Source organism: Gobio gobio, assembly GCF_949357685.1.
Source record: "Gobio gobio genome assembly, chromosome: 10".
In the NCBI taxonomy this organism is placed as follows: domain Eukaryota; kingdom Metazoa; phylum Chordata; class Actinopteri; order Cypriniformes; family Gobionidae; genus Gobio; species Gobio gobio.
This window is the reverse complement of record NC_137116.1, coordinates 51,215,668-51,235,153: the sequence shown is the minus strand read 5'-3', so window position 1 is coordinate 51,235,153 and position 19,486 is coordinate 51,215,668. Positions and strand designations below refer to the sequence as shown.

The following is a 19,486-nucleotide window of genomic DNA, read 5'->3' as shown; positions in this document are numbered from 1 at the left end:
GGCTCGCCCCTCCCTCATGCAGTATAATTGGTTGACACTGTGTGATTGACAGGAACAGACGAACAAAGCTGATCAGACAGTTGAAACGAATGTGGTCTAACAGTGCTCGTCAATGTCAAAATGATTAAGATGGCCAATCAAATCAAAGTATGCGGGGTTTACGTTCTCTTTTGGCTCGTGCACACTGCACAGTCTTCACACACAGACGAGCGTGTCAATCTATCGCTAAATGCCGTTGCTGAGAGAGACTCTATTCTTTCCGGTGAAATCACAAAACAAAATGCAAACGTGTCCATGGTCTTATTATACAATCATTGATGAACATCTTTGATTTTAATGAAGAAAAACTATATGAGAGCGGATTAGAACCCGGAACCTTTGACACGGTTGACAAAAATTCTACCACCAGACCACTAGAGAATTCAAAAGAGTTTTGCGGATCTATGTATTTATTCACTCACTCATGCGAAGAATATCGGGATTAATAATATATTTGACGCAAATTAATGCAAATATTGTTTACAAATAGTCCCAAAAAGATTTTTTTGAAAGTTTGACCTGGTTACGGCCTTGCGGTGAATTAGTCTGTTATTTAAAATTAAATTAAAATCATTCATTATTTCATATTACATGATTTAATTTCTATAGGCTATATTTAGTTAAAATTCATAGGAACAGTTCATGTTCAGAAGAAACATTCATGTTGAAGAACTGTTAATAATAAACATTGAGAAGATTGGATCAGTTTTGTTACTTTTTTTTTGTATACTTGAAAAACTTTTTATGTGGAATACTTGATGCGGCCCAGCCTGACCCAGAGTCTGCCTCCAGCGGCCCCCAGGTAAAATGAGTTTGAGACCCCTGCGTTAAAGGGACATGATGGAAAAAAGGAGATCAGAGAAAAACAAACCGTATTGTTCCGATTATAAGGCAGCGCTGTTTTCTTAGAAACGTATCTGAAAAAACAGATTCGTCTTATATTCAGGGTCTAGACTTGACATGTCAATAATACACCCGCAACAATAGGTGGCGCCAAATACGCGTAAAACGGGTGTGCCAAGAAATGCAGTCTGTCAGAGATTGTGAACGCAGAAAGACAGTCGGACCCACTTTATTTTAACTGGTCCAATCAGCGAACAGAGGGAGTGGCTGAATGATGACGTTGATGTCGTGCGCTAGTTTGAGTTGTAGTTCAGTAATGTCGGCGGAGAAAGATGTAAGTGTAGCCATTCGGTCCGTTGTGGCAACGCTGCCGAATATCCAGAAGTTAAAGCCGGAGCAAGAACAATCTTAGCTGAGTTTTGTTGTGGACATGATGCTGTGGCCCTCCTCCCCATGGGGTTCATGAAAAGTTTGATTTTTCAGCTCGCTCCGTTAGTGGTGAAGGAGTTGACTAAGGCCAACGCATGACATACGTCACGACCAAATGTTAGTGATTGGTTATGGCAGATCCAGAGTGGCTCTGGGCAGATCCAATAGTTTTAAACTTCAACAGAGTACACGCCTTCAAGAAAGTAAACGCTTGTCAATGGAGAGTGGCCAGACTCTCTGTACAAATTAAATGTATGAGAGTCTGGTAAGACCAGGCTGAATGGATAGCCTAAAGGCCTGTACACACCGGGACGAATATCGCGCGCGCTTATCGCCAGCGTTTTGCGTGATTTTTTCGGCGCGTCTTGAGTGTTCACACCCAAGCGATTTTCACTGGCGATGCGCCGAGTGAACGTGCAAATTCAGTAGATAGTGCTCCCGGTACACAAGGTGATGCTGCGGCACTTTACGCTTCTGGCACTCGCTTGTCACTCAGAAGAAGAAGAGAGACAGTATTTACGTGCTTGCCAAAACCATAGACATACTATGTCTATGACCAAAACCATTTACACACTTTTTGCTAACTGGCAAGCAGCATTAGCAGCTCATCTTCTTCTTTGTCTACTTACTACTTCTTCGTCGTATCAATGTGTGCTCGGCAAGACTGTTTTGTGCAGCAATCTCATTGGTCGGCCAGTTTTTTACGCGCCCGAGGCGTTTTCTTAAGAATTACGCTTTTACACCTGGTGTTTTGCCACGGAAATCGTCGGAAATCATCCCGGTGTGAACAGGCCTTAATTGTTATATAATTCAGATGGGCTACAGGTTATTTTTATGGTATGCCAAAAAAGTGTTTCTTTTTAAATGTGATCGGTTGAACATACTTTCAATACAAAAATTTAAATATGAAAATTATTTTGAAACAAAAGCATTTTCTTTATAAAAATAAAATATTTATAAAATACAAGATTTGGTCTTCAAAAAGTATTTTTCCACAAGGTACATCTTGAAAAAGGGGGGTCGTCTTATATTCAGAACAATACGGTAAGTCAATGCTTTTGCGGGCTCTGCCCAGAGAAAATGTTGCATTCGTTTACAACATTTTTGAGTTCTTTGTGAGCGAACGCAAAGATTCTTGGGGGAAGGCAATTTTTTTACGAGGAAATGCAACGTTTTTGAGGGAGTGAAAATAATTTGTGAGAAAACACAAAACCATTTAAATACATTTTTCCATCTGATATTTTTTCCATCACCATGTCCCTTTAGTGGCTCCGTACCAACAATACTGAATGTAACATTTATTATTAGTCAAATCTGACCCAAGAGTCACAGAGTTAAAGGAATAGTTTGCCCAAAAATGAAAAATGTCATCATTTACTCACCCTAAATTTCTTTGCTCTGCTAAACACAAAGGAAGATATTTTGAAGAATGTTTGTAACCAAACATTAACTTCCTATTGTTTACCCGTCAACTATTTGGTTACTCATATTCGTAAAAATATGAAGAAAGAAATTCATACAGGTTTGGAACAACATGAGGGTGAGTAAATGATGACAGAATTTTCCTATTTGGGTGAACTATCCCTTTATTAAGGCAGTGTTGCTTAAAAAACTTCTGTATTTGTGTGTTTGTAGCCCGGATAGTGAAAAGCAAGCAGTGGTGTGAGATGTCCCCATGTTCAGAGGGCGAGATCTGTGGCCTGCTCTTCAATCGCTCCGGATGGACCTGCACCAAAGGCGGCGGCCGCATCAAAACCGTCACGGTGAGACACGTTCTAAATATCTGTAACATTTCATTTATTCACTTAGTTGAAGCAATGTTGCATCATTCACACCACCTGTGTTTCAGCTCATTGGATAACACGTGCTAATGACTTTCATTAACCAACATTATTTCTTTATATAATGCTTAACAGATCATTAGTTAATGTGCATTCAGATAGATATGCATCATTAGACATCTTACATATTCATATATGTTTATATTTTAATGTATTGTAGTTCAGCTACTGATCTGTTAAGCAGTAAATAATGTTTGCTCGTTATGTATTAATGGAAGTTATTATGTAAGGGTTAATGTAGAGTCAGCCTATCATAATTGCAAAATAAACCCTGATGGGGTGATCAAGACCACAAGGCGATGTGTAGGGGTTTTGTATGTATTATTTTGTCATAATTACCACCTGACTGAGCGATATTTCATGTAAACGGACACAATTATGTGAGAAGAAAGACCCCTCAGAGTGATGTGAGTGACTACTGGGACAACAGTCAATTATCGTTTAATGGTTCTTATGCTTGAAATAATTTATAGCACAATGCAGAGATTGACCAATCAGAATAAAGTATTTCGGTGTGCAGTGTAATAAAAAGTAGTAAGCTGAATGCAAAGCCAGTGCAAAGCATTGCTCATATATTTTACTGTTAGTATAATAGGATAGGACTTTTATTTACACTTCAATTGAATAGCATCAATAACTATTTGCATTTAGTGTTAATAAGATGCTCTTCTTCTATTTATTCCTGCAAAGGTATTTACCACCCTTTACACTGTATACAGTAGTGGGCAAAAGTGATGACCGGAGGGGAGGGTATATTTCTTGTTGGACCGTACAAATTCGATTAAGCCATTCAAATCATACGAGGACAATATTTTCTTTCTTTTTTTAATATTTTAAATATGAAGGAAAAACAAAACACTATCCTCTACAGCTTTTACTTTTATTACTATTACTGGTTTTATTTTACTGTGCAAAAAACAGAATGCATTGAAATACAAAAAGCATACATTGACAACAACATAATCAGTTATTAATAATTTGTTGGTTCTCGCTTGTTTTTGCATGTGTTCATAATTTCTTTGTATGGCAGCCTGGCCAAAATCTTTGCACAAATTGGCAAATTTCATTGCATTATCACAAATAAAATGATTGACTCCATGCACAACTGCGCAATATACCTACAAAATTAACACATTTTTCATATTTAAATAAAGGGTGAAGATGTCAATTTTCCTTGGCCACTGTATATGTATATATAGTATATACCTTTCAAAAGTTTAGAGTCAGAAAGTTTTTTTAAGAAGAAATTAATACTTAAATTGATCAAAAGAGACAGTAAAGATATTCATGATGTTCCAGAAGATTTCATTTTCAAATAAATGCTATTTGAACTTTCTATTCATTAGTGAATCCTGAATTTTTTTAAATAATTTCCACAAAAATATTATGCAGCACAACTGTTTTCAACATCTATAAGAACTGATTTGTTTCTTGAGCAGCAAATCATCATATTAGAGTGATTTCTGAAGGATCATGTGACACTGAAAACTGGAGTAATGATGCTGAAAAATACAGCTTTGCATCACAGGAATAAAATACATTTTAAAATATATTCAAATAGCTTGAAATTTGAAATATTACTGTTTATAATGTGTTTTTAAACAGAAATGGTTTCAAAAACATCGACAACTCCTTATCGACTCCAAACTTCTGAATTCCTTGTAGTATTTCAATTGCTTATCAACAACGTTTGCCTATATCCGTTGAGAAAATTATAACACTTTTATGTTGTGCATTCGGCATGAATTGAGATTCAAATTGGGGTGCTGTCTCAGAAAAGTGCGTGGGACGAAATCACCTTTTTTTTTTTTTAATTCATCTTGACAGGCTCCTGCTTGTGTGAGTGGCTGTACGGGAGATGGATTGGGCTCTGTGGTGTGATTCGTTGTTTGTAATGCGTTGCGTACATCACAGGCATAAGTGCTGAGCTCAGGGGGTGTTTGGGCTGTGCTGACCCTGCAGGCTCCCGCCCCATAATGTCTTGAGTCATTCTGTTTTTTTGAGTTGCTGTGCACAAAATGACAAGGAGCAATTATGCTGTATTAGAGGGTGTTTTTGGAAAGAAAAGGGGATATGGAGGAAGCGAGGCTGCATATTAAACAAGTCCGCTCTGCTCGGGTTAGAGGGGTTGTGCCATTCAGTCAGAATAGCTGAAATCATTCATGTGTTGCTGAGGGTGTGTGTGTTCATGGCTGTGTGCATATTTACGGCTTTTTGTGCAACGTTTGCATGTGTGCCTTTGCTTTTTGTGCGTTCGCATGTTCATTCAAAGTCAACATTAAATCAGAATTGACCTTGTTTACTTATAGTGCACATTATTAATTTTTTAAGATATATATATATATATAGTAACTTGCGCCAAGGTTTTAACACCCACTTTTCACAATCCAATCAATTTCTGATGCATAAAATATATATATATTTTTTTTGTAGAATTCACTCTTAAAATTTCAAGTTGACTTTAAGATTATCTTATTTTTCATTCATTCTACCTCTCTCTTTTTCTCACTCTTTCTCTGGGCAACTTTCAAATTGCATTTTTGCAAATTTGAAGGGCACTGCGGAAAGGAGGCCGTTAGTGAAGTGCACATGCAAAGGAAGTCATTTTGTCATTCATGATCACATGATAATGCCGCAATTCATTTAAAAACCTGAGCTAATTTAATATATTACTTGGTATTTAAACCATCCGCATGCACTCAAGGACTAAATGGGAAATATACTTTTCTGTAAAAAATGTTTTACCAAGTGCTAGATGAAGAGGAAATATTTTACACAAAAGTTTAATTTGCTACAGCTGTAGGTATAATTGTTGCTGCTATGTTATCAAGGATCCATAATAAGTGGCAGTGACATATGTCTTGCCCTTGGAAATGAGTTAGGCGCTCACTTTTGAGTGGAATTTGCCTCTCTCGTTCTGACCTTCTTGTGTGTCTGTCTCCTCGCAGCATTGGTTAGTGCGTGTATGTCGTTGTGTAGGCATGTGTGTGTGTCTAATCTGTGTGTGCATGTGCCTGCAGCCTTGTGTCTCTCAGCCCGGGGCAGCTGCCGCTGATTTCATGCCCCTGTTTCCTGCACAGTATAATCTAATCTGACAGCGGAGAGGAGTTTGCATGGGAGTTGTTTACTTATATGAGTGTGTATTGAGTTGAAATGTATCTGTGTGTGTACAGATTTTTACGTATGTGTGTGATTATGGATAAGTGTCCATTTGCGGGTGATTGCGATTAGTTTGTGTGTGTGTCTGTGTGAGAGTGTGTGTATCCTTTCAAAATCACGCTTTTTATGGTGGACTGAATGCTACTGTGTTACAGTGTCCGCAGAGGCAGTTTCCAGCAGATTCGTGACCGCTATAGAAAGATATGCTTCTGGAAAAGTGTTATGGCCGCTATTGTGAGGTCTAGCAGGAAATTAGCAAGAGTATGATTACCAAGTGAAGCAGGTGGTTCATAAATCAGTGGAGCTGGAATAAAGAAGGTTGTACTTCATAACAAAGCAATGAAAAATGAAATGATGTTGCAGTTGCTGACCCATATGGGTTTTTCTATGGCTAATGGTGATATCTAGAAAACAGGGCAGTCGGTATAATGCTGATATATTCATAATACATTTTAGACCATTTTACTGCAAAATCTTTAATGGCTTCTTTTATAAAGTAAAAGTAATTTAAAGATAAATATTTACTGGACTGAAGCAACTTAGGTTTACTTGATTCATCCATACGACATGTTAAAACGTGAGTATTAAATATGGCTTTTGACCAATGTTTATTTGTACATCTCTGAATCAACATTGTATCACATTGCATTATACGTTTTGCCAAAACTAGAGCTTTGATCATAAAACTAAAAGACATTATTGGGAGATATAGCATAACAACTTATATTTAAATGCATTTTATGCAAGTAACTTTGTACATTTCTCATTGATTTATATAAAAAAATTATCAGAATTTCATCTTAAGTTTTGGCCTTATAAATATCAGCAACTGCACCAAATTGCGTATTTTTGCTCAGTTTGGGCCCTTTGAATGAACAGTGTTTTTTTGTTGTTGTTTTTTTCAAGTACGAACTTCGTTCTCACTATAGCATATTATATGAGCCATAAAGGCCTGATGTATGAAATATAATACAAAACATAAAAAACAGGTCACACTTTAGATAAGGGTCCAATTCTCTCTTTTAACTAACTATTATCTATGGCTTTTGTCTCAATAAACTTCTTATTCTTTTAGGTATTGAGTAAGAATTGGGGGCAGATTAAGGGATGTAGAATAAGGTCATGCAGACTAAGGCATTAATATCTGCTTCATAAGTACTAATAAACAGCCAATATCCTAGTGATATGCATGCTATAAGCAACTCTGTTATAGTGAGTATTGGACCCTAAACTAAAGTGTTACCAAAAGACATGCTTTTTTTGTCTAAAGGCTCAATGAACTGTTCCATATAAAAATATTAGATTTGTCTGACTATTATTCTGAAAATCAGGCATTACATGGTTAATAATGCCAAAGGAGATGTACATATTTGCTGGAGTTAAATTACAAAAGATTTACTGAAAATGCACAAACAATGTTCTTTATCACAAAACAATGTTCAATAGTGTGGTCATGACCCTGGCACAAAGATGAAGGCTCTTATATCACGCTAAAGGGTTTTGTGTGCTAATGCCTGACTGTATGTATATTATCACTTATTACATGACTGCTTACCACATAAATAAAAAAGGGGACATGAAATATTGATTTGAATTTTATTATTTTATTATGTAAGATGAAAAAGACCACAGAGTGGTTTGAGAAAAATGAAACTAGCACAGCTATAGGAAAAAGGTTGCTTGTAATATCTGGAGAAAGTTATCCATTAGCATTGCCATTCATCTCCATGGCAGCTGCACAGCTCAAATATTATAAATAAAGTTAATGTAAGTCTATATCATAGCTTTGAGAGCTTTCCAAAAAAGTAACACTACTATATTATAATGAAAAATTACTAATACATTTGTTTCTTGCAAAACAGATTTTTTTAGTCAGAATACACAACTAATATTGCATGGCTGTCATTCTAACCAGCCAAACCTTGATCACTTACAATGACAATTTTTTTTATTAATTCAATTTTGATTTTATTTTTAAATGTACATTATAGTGTTCATTATAGAAAATGTTTGACCATATTTTGTCATGATTTGTCATCAGAATTATATATTCCAAAAAGATGTGTGATTAACCATTGTATGACTATTCTGTAAGCAGACATTCTTAAAGGGATAGTTCACTCAAAAATGAAAAAAAAAATGGTCATCAGTTACTCACCCTCATGTCGTTCCAAACCAGAAAGACTTTCGTTCATCTTCAGAACACAAATGAAGATATTTTTTATGTAATCTGAGAGATTTCTGTCCCTCCATTTACAGCTACGCAACTACCACTTTGACGCTTCTAAAAATTCATAAAGAGATCGTAAAACTAATCCACATGAATTGAGCGGTTTAGTCCACAATTACTGAAGACACTCTATCACTTTAGGATGAACAGATTGAATTTAGGCCTTTATTCACATATAAACATTGATCAGCGAATATAAACAGAACTGTGTGAGAGCTTCACTGGTTCTTGCTGAAGCTCAAACGTGTTGCGTAACACAAGAATGAACCTCATTGGTTCTTGCTGAAGCTCAAACGTGTTGCGTAACATGAGAATTAACCTCATTGGTTCTTGTGGAAGCTCAAACGTGTTGCGTAACACAAGAATGAACCTCATTGGTTCCTGTGAAAGCTCAAACATGTTGCGTAACATGAGAATTAACCTCATTGGTTCTTGTGGAAGCTCAAACGTGTTGCGTAACACAAGAATGAACCTCATTGGTTCTTGCTGAAGCTCAAACGTGTTGCGTAACACAAGAATTAACCTTATTGGTTCTTGTGGAAGCTCAAACGTGTTGCGTAACACAAGAATGAACCTCATTGGTTCCTGTGGAAGCTCAAACATGTTGCGTAACACAAGAATGAACCTCATTGGTTCTTGCTGAAGCTCAAACATGTTGCGTAACACAAGAATGAACCTCATTGGTTCTTGCTGAAGCTCAAACGTGTTGCGTAACACAAGAATGAACCTCATTGGTTCTTGCTGAAGCTCAAACGTGTTGCGTAACACAAGAATGAACCTCATTGGTTCTTGAGGAAGCTCAAACGTGTTGCATAACACAAGAATGAACCTCATTGGTTCTTGAGGAAGCTCAAACGTGTTGCGTAACACAAGAATGAACCTCATTGGTTCTTGATGAAGCTCAAATGTTTTGCGTAACACAAGAATGAACCTCATTGGTTCTTGAGGAAGCTCAAACGGGTTGCGTAACATGAGAATGAACCTCATTGGTTCTTGAGGAAGCTCAAACGTGTTGCGTAACACAAGAATGAACCTCATTGGTTCTTGATGAAGCTCAAATGTTTTGCGTAACACAAGAATGAACCTCATTGGTTCTTGAGGAAGCTCAAACGTGTTGCGTAACTCAAGAATGAACCTCATTGGTTCTTGAGGAAGCTCAAATGTTTTGCGTAACACAAGAATGAACCTCATTGGTTCTTGAGAAAGCTCAAACGTGTTGCGTAACACAAGAATGAACCTCATTGGTTCTTGAGGAAGCTCAAACGTGCTGCGTAACACAAGAATGACCCTCATTGGTTCTTGTGGAAGCTCAAACGTGTTGCGTAACACAAGAATAAACCTCATTGGTTCTTGATGAAGCTCAAACGTGTTGCATAACACAAGAATGAACCTCATTGGTTCTTGCTGAAGCTCAAACATGTTGCGTAACACAATAATGAACCTCATTGGTTCTTGATGAAGCTCAAATGTTTTGCGTAACACAAGAATGAACCTCATTGGTTCTTGATGAAGCTCAAACGTGCTGCGTAACACAAGAATGAACCTCATTGGTTCTTGAGGAAGCTCAAACATGTTGCGTAACACAATAATGAACCTCATTGGTTCTTGTGGAAGCTCAAAAGTGTTGCGTAACACAAGAATGAACCTCATTGGTTCTTGATGAAGCTCAAATGTTTTGCGTAACACAAGAATGAACCTCATTGGTTCTTGAGGAAGCTCAAACGTGTTGCATAACACAAGAATGAACCTCATTGGTTCTTGAGGAAGCTCAAACATGTTGCGTAACACAATAATGAACCTCATTGGTTCTTGTGGAAGCTCAAACGTGTTGCGTAACACAAGAATGAACCTCATTGGTTCTTGAGGAAGCTCAAACGTGTTGCGTAACACAAGAATGAACCTCATTGGTTCTTGAGGAAGCTCAAACATGTTGCGTAACACAATAATGAACCTCATTGGTTCTTGTGGAAGCTCAAACGTGTTGCGTAACACAAGAATGAACCTCATTGGTTCTTGATGAAGCTCAAATGTTTTGCGTAACACAAGAATGAACCTCATTGGTTCTTGAGGAAGCTCAAACGTGTTGTGTAACACAAGAATGAACCTCATTGGTTCTTGAGGAAGCTCAAATGTGTTGCGTAACACGAGAAAGAACCTCATTGGTTCTTGAGGAAGCTCAAACGTGCTGCGCAACACAAGAATGAACCTCATTGGTTCTTGCTGAAGCTCAAACATGTTGCGTAACACAAGAATGAACCTCATTGGTTCTTGAGGAAGCTCAAATGTGTTGCTTAACACAATAATGAACCTCATTGGTTCTTGAGGAAGCTCAAATGTGTTGCGTAACACAATAATGAACCTCATTGGTTCTTGCTGAAGCTCAAACATGTTGCGTAACACGAGAATGAACCTCATTGGTTCTTGAGGAAGCTCAAACGTGCTGCGTAACACAAGAATGAACCTCATTGGTTCTTGAGGAAGCTCAAACGTGCTGCGTAACACAAGAATGAACCTCATTGGTTCTTGCTGAAGCTCAAACATGTTGCGTAACACAATAATGAACCTCATTGGTTCTTGCTGAAGCTCAAACGTGTTGCGTAACACAAGAATGAACCTCATTGGTTCTTGAGGAAGCTCAAACGTGCTGCGTAACACAAGAATTAACCTCATTGGTTCTTGAGGAAGCTCAAACGTCAAGTCAAGTCAACTTTATTTATATATAGTGCTTTTAACAATGCAGATTGTTTCAAAGCAGCTTTACAGTGTTAAACAGGAAAATAATGCAACATAATTTTATTCAGCCGTATAGCCGTTCTGGAGAAAACGGGGATGTCTTCAGTTCATTTCAATTATCATACAGTGACAGTGTGGGCTTTAGATCAGTAATTAGATCAGTAATTTAGTTTATATGGTTAATTTAGTATAATAAGTAGATTTATTTGGATATTTAGTTGAAAAATGTTGAACAATTTAGTGTCCCCAACTGAGCACGCCAAGCCAGAGGCAACAGCGGCAAGGAAATCAAAACCCCATCAGGGTGACCCTAATGGAGAAAAATAAATCTTGGGAGAAACCAGGCTCAGTCGGGGTGCCAGTTCTCCTCTGGCCAAACGTGTTGCGTAACACGAGAATGAACCTCATTAGTTCTCCCACATCAAGCAAGCATACTTGAGCTTCCATTTACCATATCTGATGTGTGCATTTACGAATTTTATGTAAATAAAAGACTAAATTAAAAATCTGTTCTTCATATAAAGTGATTGTGTCTCTTCAGAAGGTTTGGACTAAACCGCTCAATTCATATGGATTAGTTTTCTACGATCTACGATCTCTTTATGAACTTTTTGAAGGGTCAAAGTGGTAGTTTAATGGACTGTCAAGAAGATAAATGAAAGTCTTAAGGGTTTGGAGCGACATGAGTGTGAGGACAGTAAATGATGTTTTTGGGTGAACTCTAACCCTTTAAATTTCTTAGCAAGTAGTCATAAATCTAGTCTGCAAATACATGTACGTCACAGACTGCAGTGGGACTGCATTTGTGCATGTTGCAAATTGCAACAACATTGCATTGCATTTGTGTAACAGAATTGCTGAATTCATATTATGCAAAGATGACTGAATTGCAAATGCATCATGGGGTGGCGAATCAATGGCAACAGACGGAACACAAGCACACAGTGCAGTTATTCGTAGGCCAAAAAAAAATTTGCAAACGGAATGTGTTTATGTCTTTTATGTGTGCATATGTGTGCATATGTATGCCATGTTTCTGCTGTTGCATGCACACACACGCGCCGCACCTGCAACTTTCCTACATTCAGCCCCCCCAGCGTGCAGGGGATTCAGACGGAGCCAGGTTCTGACCCGCTAATGGAGTTAGCATATGCAGCATGCTGAATCCCTGCCAGGCATTAATACAGATCACTCACGAGCGCCCCTAAACACGCTGGCCATTTGTCTTCACTAGTGAACTGCTGAAAGGTTCAAATTTGCCATAGTCTCTGGAGCCCACTGCTTTGGCATGTCATGCGCTCTGGAGATATTCACAGAGATGGATATGAATAGGAAACATAGAGGGCGAGAGTGCGAATGGGTCCTGTTTTCTGTTAGTGAGGCTGGGGAGAAGGGCTTGGGAGTGAGTGGGCGGCATGTGAACTCTGTCCGGTCACAAACCACTGAGTCATGCTGTCATGTCATTTATAGTCTCCGAAAACATAATGCTCTAGCAGGAACAAGGATGTTTCCCAGGAAGAGTCATGAGATGTGCTTACCGGATGTTTTCTCAACATGTGTTTTTCTCTGTCAGCTTTTATTAGCTTCTCTGCGTGAGTGATTCGATAGGTAACATGAAATCAAAAGTAAAGTCACACTGAAAGCAAATCTTTTTTCAAATCATGTGTCCTCATAATATTTAATCAAAATAACTTCCCCTCCCTCTTGCATTGACATCTATTCTCTGATGATGTGTTTTATCAACCTGTCACTCACATGAGATCGACCCATTGCAAACCACAATGATCCAATCAATTCCCAATGAGCAAAATCAAGTCTTGTCCTACATTTCAGTTTCACACAGATATACATTGCAATAGCGAAGACAAGACTATTGCAACTTATGTTTCATACCAACTATTACTTTATTAAAAGGATAGTTCAGCCAAAAAATGCCATTGTTTACTCACCCTCCCTTTTATGAGGATATAACCTGTAAAGAAGATATTTTGAAGAATGTTGGTAACCAAAAAAATCTATCTATCTATCTATCTATCTATCTATCTATCTATCTATCTATCTATCTATCTATCTATCTATCTTTCTATCTATCTGTCCGTCCGTCCGTCTATCCATTTATCCTTCTGTCTGTCTGTCCATCCATCTATCCAGTTATTCATCTGTCTGTCTGTCTGTCCATCCATCTATCCAGTTATTCGTCTGTCTGTCTGCCCATCCATCTATCCAGTTATTCGTCTGTCTGTCTGCCCATCCATCTATCCAGTTATTCGTCTGTCTGTCTGTCTGCCCATCCATCTATCCAGTTATTCGTCTGTCTGTCTGCCCATCCATCTATCCAGTTATTCGTCTGTCTGTCTGCCCATCCATCTATCCAGTTATCTGTCTGTCTGTCCATCCAACTATCTATTTATCCAACTGTCTGTCTGCCCATCCATATATCCATCTGTCTGTCTGTCCATCCATCTATCCATTTATCCATCTGTCTATTAATCTGTCTGTCATTCTATTATTCTAATGTTCTATCTATCGTTCTGTCATTCTGTCCGTCTAGAGCTCCCTGTAAGGCATTTAAACCTTTAAACTTGAGGCTTTTTAACTTTATTAACTTTTTTGTTCAAACAATGCTTTGTCAATCCAAAGAAGTGTATCTGGACAGTTTTGCCTTTCTAAATTGCCTTTGGAATAAGAGTAAAATGCATGCTAGAATAACATGGTGTCTAAATATTATTTTCTGCAAAATGTAGATACTTTCACATCGCGGTTTCTTAGCTCATCCTCCGTGCGGTTGGTGCCTTAGGCTTGTTCACTGGGGTATTATTTTCCTGTTCTTTTATCTTCTTTATTTTTCTAGTTTCTGTAAAGCTGCTTTTAACAATTTGTATTAAGCTACGCTATACAATTATGAAGCAAACACATTTTAGTCAAACAGCAAAAAGAAGTTGAATTTTCCTCCAAATGGAAGCCTGTGTTTAAACCAAAGCTACTCCCTCGCTTCTCTGTCTGTGATTTTCTTTTTTGACGGCGTGTCTTTCTCCGTCTTAATCTCTACCTCGCCTCGGTTTCTTCTGGGTAATGGCATTGCTCTGTCACCGCACAGTCATCATTACCGAGAGAAAGGATGGAGGAGACGTACAGAGGGAGGGAAAGAGCGATAGAGCGGTGCGGAGGAATGAGGCGATTGTTTTCAGCCAGCCGTTGTATTTAGGGAAGGGGTTGTCTCGGTGAGATCGGCTGCGACAGGGTCAGAGCAAACACAGCGTCTCATCCACGAGCCGTCTCCCCCGCTCCGCCTGCTCGCTTTCCGCTCACGTCCGCCTCCGTTTGCTCACGCCTGCACTGTTAGAGGCCACTAAATATCTGACACACTGGAGAATTGGCAATCCTTTGAGAGTCTGTACCCTTTTCAACCTCTCCCCTCTTCTTTTTATTGAATACATTTATGGAGCCGAGTGCGTGGCGCAGCGGGTCGCCTGATTTGATTCTGCTTCGCCTCATCCGTAGGGAGGAGGACATCCAAATTCAGCTCTGTGGGTCCTCAAAGGGGCCTGTGTGACACAGCGGTGTGTGCCTTTATTCATAATTGAGAGAAATACATTAGTCGAGTGCCAGCGTGGGGTGTTTTTTGTAATTGAAGTGGCAAGGTGTTAGCAAAAAAAGAAAACACCCTTACTCTCGGCGGAGTGACGCTAGGAAATCTATCTAACTTGTTATCTGCTGTCGCAGGCTGTGGATTTATAAAGCCCATGGCACGGATGCAGTTTTATTTGTTTCTTATGATATGATTATATTCACAAATCATATTCTTCATTGTTAGCACGATTGCTATGCATTCAGTCCTTGTATAATTAAAGGCTAATTTTGTTTTTTCATTTTTGCACCTGTTCAGTTGTGCATAATCACTAAATAATTAACTCCAAGCTCATGATCCTTTGTCAACAAACCTCAAACAACACTTCAAAAAAAAAGCACAGAACCAAATTGATGACTGTAGTTTTTGTTTGTTCTCTTTTCATTACTTGCTTGAGTTGATGTAGCTGTGCAATTTTTTTAAATGAAAATATATGGTTTGTCAGTTTTCTTAATGCGGTATCATTTTACGAGAGCAAAGGATTTTTATATTAGGAATGCTTTCGTTTTTAGCATCATATAGAAAGCTATATTTGCTGCCTCGTTTTATAAAGATAAAAGCAACTCGTAATGTAAACATTTAGCATTATAATAAGCTCAGTTGCTATTTGAACGATTTACACAATAATCTCTCTTTCTACACTGTAAACCCAAATAAGTTTGGGGTAATCATTTACATCTTTTTTTTTTTGTAATTCTAAGTAGGCAGAACTATCAAGTTTTGAGGTTGTACTCATGCATGTTAATTGCTCCTAACTTAACTAACTCGTACATTTTGATAGCAATTAACATAAATGTTTTACATATTTATTTACTTCACTGTAAACCCTAATAAGTTGTCAGAACTCAAAAAAGTTGAAAGTTATGAAATATTTTACTAGCTATAACAAACTAATTCAGAAAATGCCAATTTGTAAACATATTAACAATAGCATGGTATAGCACTTACTGAACGAGTACAGCAACTTAAAACATGTAACTTACCTGCTTTCAAACCAAGCAGCCCGTCACTTGTCACGTCATAATGGCAACTCTCCAAAAACCCACATTACCAAAAACTCTTTTAAATTAGCATAACAAAACATTAATCACTACTAAATCTCCCTTAACATCAATCTTGCACAAAAAAAACATTATATAACACTTAATTTTAGCATTTACTCTCCCTTTCGAGTGCCATGGGCAAAGCATGCTGGGAAATTAAATAAAAAAACAGCCCAGTTTCAGTTAAACTTAAGTTAGTCTAAATTAAAGGAAATTATTCAGAACAGTTCAGAAACAGTTCAGTTTACTTGAAATATGTCAGTGCTGTGAACTCAAAAGAAAAATAAAATTCTAAATACTCATAACAGTTCATTTAACTGAACTAATTTGTTTAATTTAACTTTGTCCTACTTAAACCAATTAAGTATTTTGAGTGTTAGGGTTTACAGTACTAAAAATATAAATTCACAAATCACAAATGTTTATAGTAAGACATGTGAAACTTGAAACCTCAAAATAAGATGTTTTTTGTCTTGTTTTCCATGCAGGAAAAATATTAGACACCCAAAATTGAGAATATTCACCCATGTGTCGTTCCAAAATATTCAATACTGTGCCCGTTTTACTCAATAAAATTGAGGCAACTATTTGCATCAGCTTTTTGAGTATTTTAAACTCATTTTATTTGTTTTTATCCTATTAGACTTTGCATGTTTTCATCTTGGACTCTTAAGTAATGGCAACTCAATTTGATCAATTTAGAAAATTATAGTTTTAAGTATATCCAACATAATCTTTTAAGGAATGTTTACAAATGTCTCCTTGTAAGCCACACATTAAGTTACTTTTTTTTCCAAACTACTTTTATTTTTGAACTGTATTTTCTATAAATTTAAAAACTACCATGAAACAGTAAACCAGCATCTCAATACAAAACATTTATTCATTTTAAAATTACAATACAACAGTGCAAAACACAGTACTTTATTTTTTTACCTTTACACAAACCTGACTTCAAGTAAAAAAAAAAAACTTTATGTACTACAAGAGGGTAGCAACAGTATTTCATATTCATATAACAGTTTTTTCCAATGACCATTGGTCTTTTTAACCCACGGAGAACAGTAATTCAGTTATCTAATTAAAAATGTGTTTTGAATAATGTTAAAACGTCAAATTCAAATAATTATTACATCAGCTGATAAAAAATAATCACTGCGAAAAGTGAACACCGATTTAAATGGTCAGTTCACCCAAAAATGTAAATTCTGTTATTAATTCCTTGCCCTCATGTCATTCATCTTCAGACACAAATGAAGATATTTCTGATGAAATCCCAGAGCTCTTTGACCCCTCCATAGACAGCAATGAACACTTTCAAGACCCTAAAGGAAAGACATTGTCAAAATAGTTCATGTGACTGGTTCAACATTCATTTTATGAAGTGATGAGAATACACTTTGTGTGCAAAAAAAAAAAAAAAACTTTATTCAACAATTTCGTTTTAGCGCCAGTCAGAGAAATCGCTAGCCAAGCCATGTAATTCAAGGCAAATTTAAGTATTTATCAATAATACAAACATTTAGCTTTATCATTGCATATATATCTATATTTAAAGCATCAAACCATTAAACAGTTCATATTTAATGTCATTCTTACCTTTTTTAGTGTCGTTGGGTTGCCAGCAGTGCAAATTCAGTCCTGTCACCCATCAAAATGGCGTCTGTTGTGAACATTTGTTTTTGCAACAGCCAAATCCAAATGTTTAGTCTTTTAAATAAGTTTTACTTTATTTTTAGGCACACATCTAAAAAGCCTACTCAAGATAATACACACACCATTTAATTGTAAAAAAACACGTGTTTACTACAACATTAGATTAATTAAGTTACTCAATATATTAAGTAAAGTACCAAACATAGATTTATTTGTTGAAAATGTAGATTTTTTTTGTTAAAATTACAACCCCGCAGAGTATTTTTTTTCCAGTGTTCCGGAGCTCTTTATATACTTATATATTTTGAGGATATTTTGAAGAATGTTGGTGACCAAGCAGTATTGGTTACCAGTGATTTCCAATTTTGAGAAAAAAAGAAGAGACATTTCTCAAAATGTCTTCCACATCCAATATGTTCCACAGAAGAAAGAGAGTCATACAGGTATGAAATGACACGAGGGTGAGTAAATATGACAGAATTTTAGGAGCGTATGTACATTTTTGGGCGAACTATCCTTTTAATAAAACCTTACAGAAGAATTTTTTTTGGGAAGCAACACTGCATAAGATTATAAGGCAGATTTTTTCACTTGTTTATACATAAAAAAAACACTCCATTGTTGGGGAAGATAAAATGCATTAATAAAATGCTTTGCACGTCAAATATAAGCCCTTAATGTTTCACTGTTGCCTTCTGCAGATATTTAAATTCTTGTCAAGCAACTCATTAAGTAAAATAAATCATATCAATTGTATATGTATACAGCTAGTGTACGCCTCCGATGTCAAAACACAGGTTTGATCGAAAAGCCCTGAGCACATCCATGCAAGTCTCATTATGTATTTGGTGTTCAAGAGATCGTTACAAGTAATTGCCTTATCAAAGCTGCCTCTAATCGATATCAAAATGTTTCCGTTTATTTCAGAGCACAGAGAATGAGCGCAGCACAACACTGGCAATTACATCTAAATGTGCTATTTCTGTTCGGTTAGCTGGTCGACAGATACAGATTGCCTTGTTAAGGTTTGAGTGAATTAAACGCGTGTTCTGTTCTTTGAGTTTTCCTAGCACGCATAATTTCTTGATTTCATGAAACTCTCCTCCCTCACCGCCTCTCACTCTTAAAACGATTCCTTTATGTTTTTGGCCTCTTCTCCTTCCCGTTAGAAGCCCCTCTCATGCAGCCAGCCAGCCGCCTCGTCACTTAGACCACGTTTAGGCCATTTTCCATCTGAAGGATTGCCAGGGCTTCTTTGAACTATGGTTTTTGCATCCCACATGCAGCGCTTCACATTTCCCAGAGGAATATTTCGGAGATGTTTGCTGCGGGTCTATCAGGCCATGATCAGAGGATGTCTAATATTGTCCTTCTTCTTTGAGGCCCCCGCTACCTACCGTTTTGGATAGGCATATTAGCATACAGAGACTTGAGTGTTAGCTCTTGTACTGCAGGAGAACCAACAGGATGAAAAATTCATCGGAAACATCTTCCAAAGAAGGTGCTTTCAATAATGCATTTGTAGTGATTGAAACTGCGATGCTTTAAAGAGTGTGAATGCCAAGAGATGAACGTATGCAACGATATCTCTAAACGACCAGTTCATACTATAGGCATCTGTTAATTTATTCATTTCTTTATTCGTTTTATTAATTCTCTTTGTCATGGGAGCCCTTTATCGAGCAGAGAACAAAAGCACAGCGTTAAAAAAAACATGAAAGCCAGAGAAATGCTCTCACTCCATTGTGACCTGCTCTCCCACAGGCGGCTTGAAACGCGCATATCGCACCAGAGGATCTAGCCTCTTTTGAAATTCATTTCATTGAGATGCTTGATAAAGCCTGAAAAATGTCTCCTAACTATTCACCGACTGGAGTTTAGCAGT

The 19,486-nt window shown here is 37.3% G+C and overlaps 1 protein-coding gene across 1 annotated transcript in view; it reads left to right on the top strand.

Moving 5' to 3' along the window:
- Positions 1-19,486, top strand: part of tafa5l (TAFA chemokine like family member 5, like) — a 75,013-nt gene that overhangs the window by 34,511 nt on the left and 21,016 nt on the right. The window contains exon 4 of the mRNA XM_079827989.1: positions 2,947-3,074. Within this exon, the coding sequence (XP_079684115.1) occupies positions 2,947-3,074 (128 nt within the window). The remainder of the gene's footprint in view (positions 1-2,946; positions 3,075-19,486) is intronic.